The sequence below is a fragment of the Asterias amurensis genome, chromosome 4 (assembly GCF_032118995.1).
Source record: "Asterias amurensis chromosome 4, ASM3211899v1".
Taxonomy (NCBI): Eukaryota; Metazoa; Echinodermata; class Asteroidea; order Forcipulatida; family Asteriidae; genus Asterias; species Asterias amurensis.
In genome coordinates, this window is record NC_092651.1 from 11,672,961 (window position 1) to 11,690,864 (window position 17,904).

The 17,904-nt window shown below is 41.3% G+C and overlaps 2 protein-coding genes across 3 annotated transcripts in view; one reads left to right on the plus strand and one right to left on the minus strand.

The window, feature by feature from the left end:
* Window positions 1-17,904, plus strand: part of LOC139935892 (uncharacterized) — a 99,416-nt gene that overhangs the window by 20,307 nt on the left and 61,205 nt on the right. For both annotated transcript variants that reach the window (XM_071930510.1, XM_071930509.1), the window contains exons 10-13: window positions 6,908-7,180; window positions 9,065-9,223; window positions 12,833-12,996; window positions 13,730-17,093. In XM_071930510.1, coding sequence (XP_071786611.1) covers window positions 6,908-7,180; window positions 9,065-9,223; window positions 12,833-12,996; window positions 13,730-17,093 — 3,960 coding nt within the window. The remainder of the gene's footprint in view (window positions 1-6,907; window positions 7,181-9,064; window positions 9,224-12,832; window positions 12,997-13,729; window positions 17,094-17,904) is intronic.
* LOC139935831 (adenosine receptor A2b-like) lies at window positions 2,410-3,381 on the minus strand. Its single transcript, XM_071930427.1, has one exon. It carries the CDS (start codon window positions 3,379-3,381, stop codon window positions 2,410-2,412), a length of 972 nt encoding a protein of 323 aa, XP_071786528.1.

The window sequence follows — 17,904 nt, forward strand, 5'->3', positions numbered from 1 at the left end:
CATATAGATCAGAGATAATACAACAAATTCATAATAGCGGGGAAAAGGGCAGAACAGTTCAAGCAGAAGCTATACAATATAAAAAATTACTGTTTTCCGAAGATATACAGTCCTATAACAAAAAGCCATTGACGGCATAGCGTATTTTTTGATAGTCAAATCATTTAACATGATAAGAACAAATGTATTTACAATATAAATGGTTCTCACTCAGGTTGATAAATGTCTTCTAATTGCAGCCAAATTGTTATCAACAAAAGCTCCTCATAATGTGGACTGTGTGCTGATTGGAACCTTCTTGACCTTTACGCTAAATCAATTAAGAAATGTCAAAAGTTTTTTTTATTAAACTGATGCGTGGGTTTTGACAGAGAAATGCCATAGTGTAATTATTAACCTGCAGGGATTACTTCATGGGGGCATGGGAGGTAAATGCCTCCATTGCCACTGGAGCCAATTTCATAGAGCTGCTTAAGCAAAAAATTTGGTTAAGCACGAAAATAGCTTGCTTATTTTACACATGTTACTGGCCAAAATGTCATGCCATATACATTGCTTTTGACTGGTATTGAGTTATTGTTTACATAGCATAACAATTCAGTGGAGTCTTGGCCGGTATTCTGATTTTACTAAGCATGGATTATTTTGCTTAAGCAGAATTTTTTGCTTAAGCAGCTCTATGAAATTGGGACCTGGTCATTGATGCCTTAATGCCTTGAAATGTGTTTAAAGGAACGTTACAGAATTGGTAAGAAACAAAAATAGTGAAGATCACAGATTTACATAAAACTTACACGGTCTAATGATGATGAAAGTAGAAAACATCCCTTGAAATATTTCTGCCTGAAATGTCATATTTGATGAGAAATAAACAATCTAATTTCGCGTTTGGAGTTTATCGCTCAGTGAGCGTTTTATTCATTTTTGTTATGGCATCGATGCAATGCAAAATAACGAAATCGGTTTTTGACTATTCTCTCCTGACCCAGATGGCCGATCGATCTCAAACTTCTACAGGTGTGTCGGTTTATGTATATGGTGAACTACATAAAGTGCTTACACTGCCAGCAACTGTTTTGTGAGCAAAAACCAATTCTGTAATGTTCCTTTCATATACAGATTTGGACCCACACTTTAGTGACTTGGCCAGTAAAACAGGTGTTTGATGCGCGCTAGACCGCCAAGCAGCGGCGCAGATCGCTCAACCATGACCTATTGAGCCTATTAAAGGCAAGGTTTAGATTTAGTTATCACTCTTAAAGGCAGTGGACACTATTGGTAATTACTCAAAGTAGTTGTTAGCACAAAAACTTACTTAGTCACAAGTAATGGAGAGCTGTTGATAGTATAAAACAATGTGAGAAACGCCTCCCTCTGAAGTAACCACGAATTTGATTTCGAGACCTCAAATTTACAATTTGAGGTCTCGAAATCAAGCATCTGAAAGCACACGACTTCATGTAACAAGGGTGTTTTTTTCTTTCATTATTATCACGCAATTGCAACGACCGATTGAGCTCAAACATTCACAGGTTTGTTTTTTTGTGCACATGTTGAGATCCACCAAGTGAGAAGACTGGTCTTTGACAATTACCAATAGTGTCCACTGCCTTTAAAAGTAATGGAAATAAAAACTTACTTGGTTTGAATTACAGCAGCTTTCGATACCATCAAGCATTTTGAGAACAATTTCATTTTGAAGTAATGTGGTTGTGGAAACATGTTTCAGTTTTGATCCCCCAAAATTTTAAGCTGAGAAGAATTACCGTCACTGCCAATTACGAATCATTCTTCCTACGTAGTTGCTCAGAACTTATGGCGATATCTCAAAAACATTACTCAACTTTTAAAAAGAAATTTTCACGGTTTGGTTTTAAATAGTATAAAGACAAGCAAACAGCTCCAATACTCAAAGGTATGTTTTTCCTTTAAGCTTTAAGAAAAAGTCACTGATTTTATGCTAAAGGTTTACTTCCCTGTTGATATTTCATAAATTTGCATGAAAATCAGCTGTGCGCACAAGGTTTTCACTGCTTCTACATTGTGGCTTCAAAGGTAGCAAACATTCAAGTGCAAGTTCATCAACATTCACTCATACAATCATTCCAAAGCATTGCACATGACAGAAACTGACAATTTTGACAGGACTGGTATTTTTTCGCAAACCATATTGTTTGAAAGGCAAGCCCAAAGAATGATTTTTTACAAAGAAATTACAAACTCAATGTATTTCCAACAGGGATTTCTGGAATCGTTGGTGCCTGTTTGTGTGAAGTGCGGGCCTCAAACTTCATCTTTGAGATGGAAATGCCATTTTATTTTTCAAAGGGCTTTTACATTTGAAAATGTGTTGTCTATAGGAAACTTTTGGGTATCTAACATGTCTGCATGTAAAATAGTTCCAAGTCCTCAGTGCTCCAATCTAACGTCAGTACTCTTACAATATTTACACGATCCAAGCCACGCAGTGAAAATCCCATGAGCTGTCTGCCTGAAGTCTTTATTCCTGAGGTAATATATGACCATGTTGAGCCAGCAGCTTGCGTTCTGCAGCACAAATGTCCACCGCAGGATATCGCTCTTCCTGCGCGTTGTCTTTGCCACCATGAGCGCGATGACCTCCGGCAGCCAGCAGACGGCGAGCGACAGCACGATGATGCAGAAGGTCAGCAGTGACTTCGCCTTGAACCTGATCCTGAGAGCCGGGTTGGCCGACGGGAACTCCTGCTGTGCAATGCGTTTCTTATGTCGATGCGCAATCATAACCAGCCGTGTGTACAGAGCAAGTATTGTTATCACGGAGGTCAGAATGATTATAATAGTTATGCTGATGTTTAGAGAATCTTTGAGCTGGTAGCATATGTGGGCTTCTTCTGAATACTCCGGTGGTGAGACAATGATGTAGGTGAGTGAGTAAACGATAGAAAGAGCCCATAGGACGCACACCAGAGTCCTTGCTCTGGGCACCGTCATGATGCTAGGATAGCGTAGACAGTGCACGATGCTCACATAGCGATCCACAGTCAGTAGGAGGACAGAGAGAATATTCACATGAAACAGCAGCATTCCGCTAGCAACTTGGAAGCTACATGAGGCTCTCCCGGTTGTGATCTGCGGTCGTAATGCTCTTACCAGGCTGGGTAGGGTGTAAAACAGAGCCATGCCGATGTCCGAGATGGTCAGAGAGCGGAGAAAGACTTTACCCGTTGCTTGGATGGTCTGTACCCGATGCAGTACAAGCAGACCCATTGTATTGAGCGTAAGGTTTAGAATGATGTTTATTCCCAGAAGAGCGATGTAGATGTACCGTTCAGTGCTAGTATGGAAGTCACTGTAAGGAGGAGTTTGACTGGTAGCAGTTTGCATCAAAGTTACTTCCATGCTGTCCGTAATTGCTCCTGATTTGGTTTTATTGGTGTCCTCTCAGAATTCGACTTCTTAGACCGTTTGATTCATAGATCTTGATGGAATAGCGCCTTATTTATCAATGGTTAATGTTATGTAATGTTATGTAGCCTCTGTACAGACCATACTGTTGTTTGGATCGCTTGCTTGCTTAAATCGAGTGAAGTCCTTGAATCACAATGAATCCTCAAGTCTTTCGGTCCCCCATTGCTGACTTCAAATCTGCTGATTCAAGTCCTGTGTCGATGTTTGGATCGCAGCAGCTACTATTATTGTGTCTAGAAGCCTGGAAGTGTCCTATCCCTAGCAGGCTTTTGATGTACATCAGTTGCAGACCCTTCAGCGTTGAGATCCTTGACATTCTACCTTTGACCTTTTGGTTGGTACCATACCATACAATTGGAGGTTTTTACGGCATACCAGCTACCTCACTTTGCTGGCAGGCCCCAGTATGCATGCAGTAAGCTCATTTAATGAAACGATCGAATTACTAATCCCAAAGCACGTACAAAAGATCCGTCATACCATCCTGTGCAAGGCTCTGGAGCTCGCTGACTGCTTCTGTCATTGTAGCCCAATCAGGCCAGTCTTTCAGATCCAGTGAACATTAATAACTAATTAACATGCCCCCCTGCTCAAAATTCATGAAGTTTAGCTGTAGTTAACCTTTACTACTAGCTTCTTGTTCACTTGAGTAGGGGGAAACAAATCCGGTCTTTGATGTCAGCGATTCTTCTCCAGAAAACAATCAAGTCGATAACAATATGAATCCCATATTGTGCTCAGTGAATATAGGGCAGTGTACGATTTCCTTTGTATGGCAGAGCAAAATGCTGCATAAAATGCATCAGTTGCTACTAAAAAATCACGATTATTACTGCTCAATTTTGCCATTCAGTCTTCGATACTCAAAATTGCTGGAGGAAATCATTCCATGTAGGGTAGGAATTGGTGTCCACAATCAACATTAGAGTCCTGTCTGCTACATTGTACATGTACACAGCCACCTGACCAGAGAAGCATGGATACCAGTGATTCAGGCACCATTCAAACTATAAGCAAAATTGCTGCCGGCCGAAAATGAACAAGTCTTCAGTTTATGAGTGTTCCCCGTCGTCTGTGCCTGAAGTATCGCTCTGGTAAAATGAGCTAAACCATTATGCATTTGTTCTATACATTGAAATCCCCCAGACGGGATTGGTTAGGGTGGTGGTTTAGAAGACAAATATAACAAATGACAAATGTGAAAAAGACACTCTTAATGATTAGACTCTGGACCGGAGAAAATGAGAAAACTGCACACTTGACGTACAGGAACTGGTTATCACAGTCATATTGGGGGGGGGGGGATAGTCTGGGACAATATTGGAGCCCCATTCAATGGCGTTTATCACCAGGGGCCAATTTCATAGAGCTGCTTCTCAAAGCAAAAAAATTGCTTAAGCATGAAAAAAGCTCGCTTATTTTACACATGATACTGGCCAAAATTTCATGCCATATACATTGCTTGTGACTGGTGTTTAGGTGTTGTTTATGTAGCATAACAATTGAGTGGAGTCTTGGCTGGTAATCTGATTTTACTAAGCAAGAATGTTTTTGCTTTAGCAAAATTTTGTGCTTAAGCAGCTCTATGAAATTGGCCCCAGGCTCTTGATGTGAAGATGGGCTGATGGGACATGATGTCCTATGAACATGTACATGTACGTGTACATTGGCTCATCAGGAATAAATGACTATGTCAATAAACTTGTATTCATAAATACCTCAGACAGTTTCACTATTCCTATTGGTGGAGAGCGCGTCACTTGGGTGTGTATAAACCTTTGTTTATGACAAGTAAAAAGTGTTGAAACATGGGTGACACGCAAGCTTGCACCTGTTCTTATAAGAGTTTTTTCATTCCTATTGGTCGAGAGCAATGGCTGAAACAGTTGTGCCACATCACGCGATACGCGCACAGCATTCCCTTATAAGGAGTTGTTTACCCGAGGGAGGCAGAGGGCTTTACCACTTCATAGCTGGAGGGGTGTTGTGTTGAAAGAAATCATTGAACATTTATAATTTTTGCATTTATTTTACTTTTTGACCAAAAAGTGTTGATGTTTTTGACCGAAAAGGTCTTGGTAAAATTATCAAGAACCAGGCCTCGTTGGGATTAAACCACTAGTTGAAAACCTCTTCACCACACATTGATTCCCTTATTCCTCCCTATTGAATGTAACCTGTGACAAGATATTTTGTTATGTACAACGTATCTGTACGTATAACAAGAAAGTTATACAATATTAAATGATCAGTAGTACATGTAGGTTAAAAACCATGCACAAATCCATTCCTCACACTTTGCCTAAATACTGTTAATACTCCATGCAGACAACCATGCATGATCAGTGAAGCATGTAAATGGTTTTGGATGGCGAGACAGTTGGCTGCACAAGGGTCAAAGTCTCAATATGACTTATTTTGATCCCGACATTATCTCCCACCATCAGCCGTGTACAAACATCCTCAAGCTGGTGCTCATTGTCCATAAAGCACTTATGGCAAGCCTCCCCACTATATCTCAGATCAACTTCAAGTCTATACTCCGTCAAGGATTCTTTGATCAAGTTCCATGCTTCTCCTCAATGAGCCCAAGTCTCGACACTCCTGGGGTGACAGCCGTCGATTTCACCAAACTCTTCCTAACTTAGGATTAATCTAAGGATTTTAGGACGAGTTTAGTTCCGTATCCAAAGATATTAGGACGCATTGAACCCATCCAAAGTTAGGACAAGTTACTCTTCCTAACTCGAGATACGAGAAGGATTAATCCTAGCGTTTCGTGAAATCGGCTGCAGGTCTCTTTCTTTAGCTGCGCCACGCATCTGGAACTTTCTACCACTAATCTGTGTATATGGGTAAATCCAAAATGAATATTCTTTATCCCCGTTGCAAATGTAACATCTATTATAACACCCCTTACAAGTATTCTGCCTGCTCATTGGTTTAGAGCGCGTCACATGACATGTCTTAGTTTTGCTAGACGACGGCTGTGTGATAGTGCGTCGGTTTGCCGAAGACTAGCACACGGCATGCAGAACCCAGACGTCCGTTGCGTGTAGGAGGATGATAAATTAATAGTCTGTAACCATTTCGGATTGCACGACACTACATGCTACACAGTAAAAGTGTTTGCAATCTGTATTCGCGGCGTCCGTGGATTGTAGCATTCAGGTCTGTAACTTAATAATAATAGTACAGTATTTAGAGAAATGTTTGGGGTGTTATAAAACAAATATTGACTGCTTTTTAATCGTGCAATGGTTAAAACTATGACTCCCGAGGTGATCCCCGGAGCATTCTATTTTCCCTTTGCCTCGGGGAAAATAGACTGCTCCGGGGATCACCTCGGGAGTCATAGTTTTAACCATAGCACTCCAAACAGTCAATATTTGTATACTGTAAGTTTACTACTAAAGTTTATCATAACATTGTTCTTTATTATTCTCTATTCGTTCAGAAATCTGTCATTTGTGAGGCCACATCACCACCATTGAGTTCTCCTCTCAGTCAGGGCGCTTCAGCCACGCAGTCCTTTGGTGGAAGCACCTGTAGGTTGTTGGCTGAGCTGGCTGCAGAGAGTGCAGACTGTCCTTACACACAGTACAGTCAGACCAGTCTCATCACGGCAAGTGGGTTCATTCCAACCGACGGTGAAGATGAGGAGGAGAGACAAGATGGAGAACGAGACAAGAAGGAAGATGAAGATGAGGTGGATGAACAGAGGACAGATGTAAGTCTTTTGTGGTTTATTGTTTATTTATATTATGGTTTATTTATTAACTGCACTGGCGGCCAAGCAGGCCGAAAAAGTACATTTACAACTAAAAATAGTTCGTTAAAAAAATAAGTATATATATAATAAATATGTAATTAGTTTAAAATTAATTAATTGCAAGAACAACCCAAAAGCACATTAAAAAACTTGATTCAACACTGGTGGTCAGGCAGTCCAAAAAGAACGTGTTACATTTATGTGAAGTTATCTGAAAAAAATTATGATTGTATATGGCACGCGCAAATCCTTGTCATTAGATTAGTTGACACCTGGCTTAGTTTATATATCAGTCAAAACCACAGTGAATTAGATTGAAGGGTCAGATAGTAGGAGGGTTGACTGTGTACTGTGATGATGCATTTATAATACCAGGTTCCTATACATTCACCACACAATATGCTACTGCAGGCTGGCATAGTTTACTGGTTAAAGGGTCTATGTAATTTTTGTAGGACAAACAACACAATGTCCACAGATTTACATTAAACTTACACTGTATGAAGATAATGATACTAGAAAGCTTACTTGAAAATATTACTTGCTGTGGTGCTGTAGTTTTTGAGAAATTAGTAAAACAATGTCATGAAAATAATTTTCGTGTCAGTGATCATGAGACAAAAATTATTTTAGCATGTAAAAATGTATTTTCATGACATTGGTTTACTCACTTCTCAAAAACTACAACACCTCAGCAACTAATACTTTCAGGGAAGATTTCTACTATCATTATCTCCAAGCATTGTAAGTTTAATGTAAATCTGTGGACATTGCAGAGATACCAACATACACGATTTGGGCGTAGCAAATACGATTTCGAGCCGTGACTACGACGCTACGATAATACTCAATAAAACACGCTAAACAAGCCGCCCAATATAATTTTATTAAATCGTACAATACATGCAAACAACGAATGAACTATTAAGTGAAAATAAAAATTAAGAAAAATATCCAAAGAATTGTAACAGAAAAGAAAAAACACTATTAATTTTAGAATGCAGTGTTGAATAATAGCGGCCAATTCACTCAAACAATGTGTGTGTCTCGACGTCATGATTGTTGCGTGCGCTCCCCCGGTGGCTGGCCGGATGAGGGTGCATTTTTTACGCTAGTGCATTGCTGCAAGATCGTACGCATTGATTACACGACGGGGAATAGTGCACACGTGCGTGGGGAATGAGGTTGTGCCTCATTCCTCACGTATCCACTATTACATGTATTGTGCCCACGCTGTCTGTACATGTACTTCATCGAAGCTTGGCAAAAAAAGTAAAAAATAATGGCGACAAAAAAAGGAGACCTTCTAAACAAAAATACCTTCAACTGAGTGGCCTGTGAGAGCTAAGCTAGACAGTGTCCATTTGTAGCTGTTCTGTTGGTGCATACAGGTAACTGTTATTTCTTGACAATGCCTGAAAATGAGCTAATTACATGTAGCAGTGTAGAGAGTAATAGAAAGATCGGTTCAGGCAGCCCAAGCTGCGCTCGCCCTTAACTTTTGGAAGATGCTACTCTTTTTTTAGATTCAATGTTGGCATCTCTGACATTGTGTTTTGTGTTACATAAAGTACACAAATGCTTTGAACAGAGGTATGGTTTACTTACATATTAGTGTTTTATAAATTTTAGTTTTACCTTTACACTGTTCCTACATTGTCAGTACTCGAATGTAATTCACACTCCTGACCTTTGTAGTTATAGAGCAGTGATTGCCCAGTAGCTAGAGGCAGTTGGAATCCTATGGTTTAGCAGCGGGTATCGCATACATTTAATAGATGTTCAATTTGTATCGGGGTTAGAGAATATCAACAATAATGTTTTATTCCTTTATTTATTCAGGGGCATACTGTGACCAAACATGAACACAGTGTTCTTTGCAACCTCTCGGAGATGGTCAACAACAGGAGTTTAAGCGATTTACAATTGTTAACATCGGATGGTTCCACAATCAATGCACATCAGTTCCTGATCAAGCTGAGATGTCCCCTCTTGGCGCAGGTAAAATATAATCCTCTATAGAAATTATCAATAGTGTCCATTTACCTATCTGTTATTGTTGAAAGTACATGCACGTACAAAGTGTGCTCTGTTTTTGAAAGTTTAGGGCACCAGGGTATATTCTCCTTGGTAAAGGGCACACAATGAGGAAGTTGTTACTTTATGCTGGAGCATTTCAAGGGCATCAAGGCAATGCCAAGGGGGCATGGAGACAAGATTTCGCCTTCGTTGGCTCTGTGAAGTACATGTATTAGGCATGAGGTGCTATTACTCATGACTGTGTGGTTTGGTACAATGTACGTACATGTATACACTGTAGCAAGAAAACAAGATACAGATAAAGGCAGTGGTCACTATTGGTAATTACTCAAAATAATTATAAGCATAAAACTTTACTTGGTAACGAGTAATGGGGAGAGGTTGATGGTATAAAACATTGTGAGAAACGGCTCCCTCTGAAGTAACGTAGTTTTAAGAAAGAAGTAATTTTCCACGAATTTGATTTCGAGACCTCAGATTTAGAATTTGAGGTCTCCAACTCAACCATCTTAATGCGCACAACTTCGTGTAACAAGGGTGTTTTTTCTTTCATTATTATCTCGCAACTTCGACGACCGATTGAGCTCAAATTTTCACAGGTTTGTTATTTTGTGCATATGTTGAGATACACCAAGTGAGAACACTGGTCTTTGACAATTGCCAATAGTGTCCAGGGTCTTTAAAATGAAACAGGTTGTGAATTAAGCATCAAATATCGCAGGGATAGACACATACTTGGATGAAGCTTGCAAAAAAGGGTTCTATCTGTAGCAGAGGCAGTCAAAAGTAACATCGAGTAAGGAGTGCTAGGAGATGGCAGTCACTTCAGTACAAACCAAACAGATATAAGCTATGGTAGAAAAGTGTCTTGTGTGTACCGAAATTCCTTTTGCATGTAGCAGATTTAGTTGCCTCTCAAGTTTTCTGTAAAGATTGTTCTGTACGATAAGGGTCCCAAAAGAGGAAGCTCTGATTGTGCAGTGCCCATCATCAGTACTATGAACAACTTTACCCTTAAATTGTCATGAACATCCGTGAAATTGGAGATCAAGGTGAATTCAAGGCAATTTCACAGCGTCTCTTGTTGCTCAGTTTTTGGTGATGCCATTCAGGGCAGTTTCACAGGCAATTTCAGGCAAGCTCAATCTGTCAAAAAAAAACACCACACTTCTTGTCAGACTGTAAACAACTAGTTACTGAACTAAGTGGATTTAATGACCCAACACCCCAGGCAATCCAGTGACCTTCAGACCATGACCTAGCTTTAGGGACACCCACTAACCCACTCTATGCACACACCATGGAGCTTCCCGTGCACACACAGTGCAACTTATGTCCCTGGTTTGAATGTATGCATTCTTGTCCATTAGCATCTGGTACTTGTGCAAGCTTAATCAGCCCAAGTATGTGGGACGGCTGAAGTTGTTTAAAGACACTGGACACTGTTCGTAATTGTCAAAGACTATCTATCTTCTTAGTTTGTGTATCTCAATACATGCATAAAATAACAAACCTGTGAAAATTTTAGCTCACTGGTCGTTGAAGTTGCGAAATAATAGTGAAAGAAAAACCACCCTTACCACCCAAGTTGTGTGCTTTCAGATGTTTGATTTCGAGACCTCAACAATTAATTCTAAATCTTGGGTCTCAAAATCATATTTGTGGAAACAAAGTTCGTTCTCAAAAACTACATAACTTCAGTGCGAGCTGTTTCTCACAAAGTGTTATACCATCAACTTCTCCCGCTTACGTTCAGTGGCCAGTTTCTGTGATTAAACTGTGTCACGAGCAAGCCAAACTATGCTCTTGTGTACATGCATGTACATACATGGATGGCCATAGATGCCCATACCACCAACAGGACAATAGCCTTGAACATCCTATCTATGGGGTCGTTCACACGCCGTACTAAAGTTGGTCTAAGTCCACTTAGACCGGTTCGGGTTCAACTTTTGTGCGTGTGAACGCAAATAAAGTTAGACCGGATCGGGTTTAAACCCCAAAACTTAAACCGTCCAGCGAGGCGGTCTAAGTCTAAACCGGTTCGGGTTTATCTTTTAACACTGCGTGTGGACAGAATGACATCCGGTTTTAACTCACAACGGACGACCCATTGTGTGGTTCAATGCACACGCCCAGGACCCGGAGTGCTTGTATACGGTTTCTGTTGCCTCTGATGCTGAAAAGCACCGAGTATTTATATTACTTTCTTGCCGCTTACCGAGTTGGCGAAACCCTCTCGATCGCATCGGTGTATGCAGTTTAACACAGGCCCACGCCCATGATTTATTAAATTCTGAAACAAAATTATATTTTCCAAGCTTTTTTTGTTGAGTGTCCTACAATAAATTGAAACTGTTTTTCATGCGTATACTACAAGCGCAGCGAAGAAGCATATGTATTGCTTCTCACATGTACAGTGCTGCCATCCCATAGTGATCACTCTCTGATATCCCATAGTTATCCATCACCGATCCCGTGGATGTGCCTTTCTATTGCCGTCACCGTTACTAGCGTGCTGTACTTTCAATCTAGGAGAATGAACTGCAGTGGGCGCGAGGCTGTGTGTAGGGGAAATTCCCTACGCCAGCAATATCACCACGTTGTTGGGAAGTTGGGAAAATACTGCAAAGTACATGTCGTAACTTGCACGTGTGTAGTTGTGTTTATGAACGAATCGGAATAAAAATCGCGGCACCAGCTTTTGAGAGATCGCAACTTCCAATCGATTGAAGTACAAACTAAAAGTATTTATTAAATCGGAAACAGTGGTATAAAACAAAACACAAAAATGAAACGTGTTCTGTTTCATGGAATATGGACAATATTTTGGTGAGTTTTTTCGGCGGTTTGTATCAATATTTTGTTTGTTTAAAAAAATAATTTCGAGTCGTGTTCATGTTTGTTTTAAGTGCCCATATCCTCCTAACGGTAAAACTGTTACCGCGTTCGATTGAGCCATTTGTATCATCCAGGGTATGGGGCACTCAGTATATCGGCATACTCGGTGCGTGAATCTGATGAATAAAACCGGATGTTAGAGCAACGGGGTCGCGTCTACTTTGACCTCTTAAAACCGAAGATAAACCGGATCGGGTTTAACTCTGTGCTGTCTGAACGCAATGGGTTTTTATTTTTACGACCACCCCCCGCTGCTCGTAAAAGTTAGACCGGTTCGGGTCTAAGTTAGTACGCTGTCTGAACATACCCAATTAGGCAACTGGTGGTCAATTGAAAGGGAACTGACACATTGCAATTATAGGGTTGTCTAGCCCCAAGCCAATTAGCCATGTGGTTTATTGCAAAGATAAAGTTCAGGGCCCTTTTAGGGTGTTTCTTTGTGTGTTTCTTGTGATTTATTGCCACGGTTAGTTCACAGCATTTTCATGGTGTTTTCATTAGTGCAGAAATCTGAAGACTATTTCAGGGTATTTTCATTGAGTTGGGTTGCCCTGAAATTGTTTTGAATTTAATTATTTCACGGCAAAACAGATTTTCAGGGCATTTTCAGGGTAAAGTTGCTCACTTTATAATTTCTCATCCTTTTTCTGTTGTTTCGTATTTGTTCAGCTAATTGAAGAAACTCTGTCATGCAGTGACAGCAATCAAGTAAAGACAGTTGACTTGCAGGATTATAGATGCACTGCCATTCTCTCCATACTGGATTTCATCTACGCTGGCAAACTGACTGTAAACAGCACAGACGCCAAGCAGGTTGAACTATTCGCTAAGAGGTACACCTTTTGATTGTTATTTAGCCATATACTCTCGCTTGGCCGTTCAGCAAAGATTTAGCTTTAAGGTCGCACTCCACATCTTCAAATGTCTCCATGACAAAATAAAAGATAACACATAATGCGTGTACCATCAATCAAACAACAAGGAGTGTGGTGTGTATTACAAGTGTCATTCCTGAATACTTCCCAAATAATTTGTAAAGGTAAACTTGAAAGTTGAACCACCTTTAATTTATCAATATAAACCACAAGGGAAACTGACTGGGTAAATTTTGAAATGAGTTTTGGGGTTGAACAAAGAATTGACTTGAGTGGGATTCGTACAAACGAGCTCCGGGTTAACGTGCCCGCGCTCTACCAACTGAGCTTTATAATAGGGACACCACCAATATAGGGCTAGATAGCTGAGTTGGTAGAGCGCCGGCACGTTAATCCAGAGGTTGTTGGTTCGAGTCCCACTCTAGTCAATTCTTTGTTCAACCCCAAAACGCATCCTTAATTTAATCAGCTTTCTCCCCGAAGTCAATCAGAGCATACTGTTCAAAACTTAAAGTTGAAACCTACAGTTCTTTTTTAAGAACTACCCCCAACTCAATATAGAGATTATCATTACATGGTGTTACCGCAAACCTTACTATATTATTGTATTTCCTCCATGCAAAGTTTCAAATTCTAGTCATCTTTAATTTGTTGCTTACATTATTGATTGTTATCCTTTTCTCTTTTTCAGATTTTCCTTACTGGCATTGCAAGATTATTGCGCTACTCTATCCAGTGATATAGTCCACCCCTCCCTGGCTTCAAAGTCCGTTGAACCAACACAAGCAGAAGAAATGTTCCCCGGGGAACAACAGGAGAAGACGTCAGGACAGGACAGCGACACCTTCGTTGAGAAAGGCCTGGATGAGCTCATACAGAGCTTATGGGATAGTGATAGTGAAAATGACAGTGACAGAAGTCACAGCTTTGACAATGAAGATGTCAGCGACCAGGAGGTTGAGGAGTTGAAGGCATCCTCGCAGCCAAGGCGGAGGATTTCTCATCAGGCCACCGACACCGAGAACGACACAGAGGATAAAGAAGAAGCCCCAGATGAGCAGGACCTGGAGGAGATCTACGAGTTCTTCAGCACCCAGAGGCAGAAGAACACCCAGAGAACTGAAAGCCTTTCAGGCGTGACGGAGCTGTCCGCGAGTGATGCAAGTAGTGATGAGAACGAGGACGTCAGTGCTGTTGAGGAGAACTCTCATAATGTCAGCACAGACTGCAGGAGACTATCCCTAAGTATTATTGATCAGCTTCAAAGTAGCTGCTCTCCACAAAATCAGAAGTCCAACACCTCGTTAGATCAAGTCTCAATTGATCTTACTGCATCACCAAACGACAGCTGCATCGCCCCAAAGCGTAGAAAGAGTCAAGACACCTTAGAGCCATTGCCTTGTTTTGTGCGCATGGAAAAGCTTTCCAGTGATATGTCTGTATCCCCAATGAAAGAGAATCAAGTCGCTCTGACAGTCAGCTCCTGTCTGGAGAGTCAGAAGAACTTAAAATGTGGCAGAGGGGAGAGTAGGATCGGGGAACATGGCGAGAAGTTTGTGAATCGGGGAGAAGAGGTGGTTTGCAAGAGAGAACAAACAGGCGACGACTGCAGCTTCAGGAAAGATACAGATGCCACACTTGCTGATGTTAGGGATAGCATCTTTTATTCGGATGATGACAAAGAAGTAGAAGCAATGGACACCAGCCAGTCCTCACCGGATTGTAGTCGACAAAGAAGCAGGAGTCCGAGTCCAAGGAATGATGGGAAACAGATCAAAAACCAACCTAGCGATGAGGATTCATTTTTGAGGAATCAACCTTTCATAAGGGAAAACCAACTAGCTAAGGAAACAAAGTTCAAGACTGGAGCTTCCGATATGATGAGTTCAACTCTCAGCCCATGGAAGCTTGACGCCATGCCAGCAGTTAAAACCAGTAGTCCCTCAAAATCCAAACCAAGAACATGTGTGTTTTCAGCTTCTAGTCAATCCAGCATGGACGATGAATCAGTCCTCCCCTTTGTTGATGTCAGGAGCCAGCCAAGTCCTGGCAGACCCCTGACCTCAGAGAGTTGTTCATGGAAGCCTGAGACCAGACCAGTAGAGAGAATCCCAAGTCCCTCAAAGTCCAAACAAAGAACATGTGGGATGGCACCGTCAGCTTCTAGTCAATCCAGTATGGACGACGAATCAGTCCTCCCCTTTGTTGTTGTCAGGAGTCAGCCGAATCCAGACAAACCCCAGACCTCAGAGTGTGTTTCTGCGGGGAAACCTCTCTGCCAGAAACCTCTCTGCCAAGAGAAGGGGCTGGTTAGTGACTTCTGCAGTTCTGATGATGGAGTCATGGGATCTTATGAGACATGCAACAGCGATGTGATTGATCTGTCACGAAATGATGATGAAGATGAAGAAGCAACTGACAGGAGAGAAGATAGCAGCGGAAACCCACCACAGGAATTAGATAAAGATGATTCCTGGATTTTACCACAAACTCCTCCATCACTGACATCCAAAAGTGGGGCAGTGTCGGTGTACCACAAGCCCCCACTCAAACAACAAGATGCAGTCAAACCTGCAAGAGCAAGGAAATTCAACTTTAAAAGGCGTGAAAAAACAACAAGTGATGATGAATTGACTTCTGGAAGGACAGAATCTAAACAACGTCCTGATCAAATTACTGTGAAGCCGCTTTCAAGGGATGGTTACACGTCTGTCACGGAAACACCAGCTGCCTTCAAGGCAGATACAAGCAAGATCAGGGATTCATCAACACCCATTTATGATCTCAAACCAGAAAGGGTTTCTCACAAGCAGGGTCATGTCTCGCCAAGATTATCTCCTGTGGAGATAGACACAGACTCTGATCAGAAGCAAGATGAGAAGCTGCTGGGTTGTGTGAAGTCTCCATTTAGGGTGGCGATTTCACCAAGATGGCACGTCAGACCGCTAGGAGGTCTGAACGATGCCAGCCCAGATCTAAGAACTCTCACAAGAGGCATGAAAGAAGATTCAAACAATGACCTCAAGGATTTAGAAGGTTTAGAGCCAAAACCCTTATCCCAAGTATCAAATACTTCTGTGACATTCGGCAAAGATCATGGACTGGATGAAAGGAGGCAAGTCTTGTCTGATGTTTCCGTCACACCTATAAGATCGACACCAGACTGCTTTGATGCTGATACTCCTTTACTCATTTGTTCCATTCCTGCACCGGCTGTTTCACCCTCACCTCCCCCATCCCCAACCTTTGTAAAAGTCCACAGTACAACGAGCCTGCGCGGGTCGCAGGACAGCTTGTATGAAACCATTACAGATGAGGGGAATACAGACCATGAAAGCCTCAGCTTGAGATGTAAAAGGAAACTACAAGACTCTGACGATCTTGAGGTACCGCCAAAGCGACCGAAAAGCCACACCTCTCAGTCAACCTCCTTCATTGGAACAAATTGCGTCAGTCCCCTTTGCATTTCTGATGAGGACGAAGATGTTCTCATCTCAACTGAAGATGAAAGTAACAAGAACATCTTGAACTCTAAAGACGGCGTGACAGCCTCTTCGCTAGAGGGCGACGCTCCTCCCTGGTCAAGCCAGCTCTGTGTTGGTCAATCTCCTACAAGAGAGTCTCCCGATTCGGTTACTGTTATGGAAGCTGATGAGGTCTTAATCCTATCATCAGATGAGTCATCCCGAGACTCGTCAACGCCTAGAACTCAAATCAAGGAGACACTTTCACCAGAGCACACCATCTCCTTCGGACCAGGATATCTACGAGTTTCCCCGATAGGACCGGACAAGATTTCCTCTTCCTCAGAATCATCACCCTCTAAAAAGGAGATGCTAGATATTGAATCTTCCCCCAAATCTCAATTGAACGCAAACTCTCCCCCGCCGGAGAACGATTACGATTATCAGTTTGCATATTTGGGCGATGATGGAGGCGGATATATGGATAATTTCAGCTTCTACGGAGAAAGAGAAGAGACGCTAAGAGATGAGAGTTCGGAGCAGGAGATCAGGAGGCCACAATGCGGTGGGGGTTTTAGTCCACTTAAAAATGTGAGTGCATGAAACACACAGTATCAGAAACAAACCAGATTGTTGAGGGCACTTGCCCTGTTCGGTAGTATTGTGAAAGACCAGTCTTCTCACTTGGTGTGTCCCACTATATGCATAAAATAGAAAATCTGTTAAAACTTTGACTCAAGTGGACATTGAATTTGCAGGAGAATAATCAAAGAAAAACAACCTTGTTGCATTATTTGTTTTGCTTTCAGATGCATAATAAAAAGGCTTCAGCTGAAGTCTTTTTATTATTAGAGTGAGAAATTACCTCCTCAAAAACTAGGTTACTTTAGAGCGAGCCATTGCTCACAATGTTTTATACTATCAACAGCTCTCCATTGCTTGTTAAGTATTAGGTTTATGCTAGCAATTATTTTTTAGTAATTACCAATAGTGTCCAGTGACTTTAATAGGTGTTTAAATCGTTTTGATACCTTTTGTAGATCAAGTTTTTGGCCGTCCCATGACATGAATTTCTAAATGAAGATGTGTGTAACAAGATTCACTGAGACACAGTTATTTTTTGTGGATTGTTTTATTCATTTCTCAAAAACTATAGAAATGTTTTAAGGAAAGTTTTTGTCCATCATTATCTTTAAACTGTGTAAGTTTAATGTAAATCTGTGGACGTTTGTGTTTTGTGTCGTACAAAAAGTACCCAAACCCTTAAAACTTGCAAGTAAAACAATGTATAAAACTTTTTGTGTTGGCGAACTGTTGGTTACATGCCCTCTTCTGAAGATGAGCGGAGTATTCTATTTGAAACGTCTAAACCACACTGGTCTTCTCAGGACCAACACTCCTC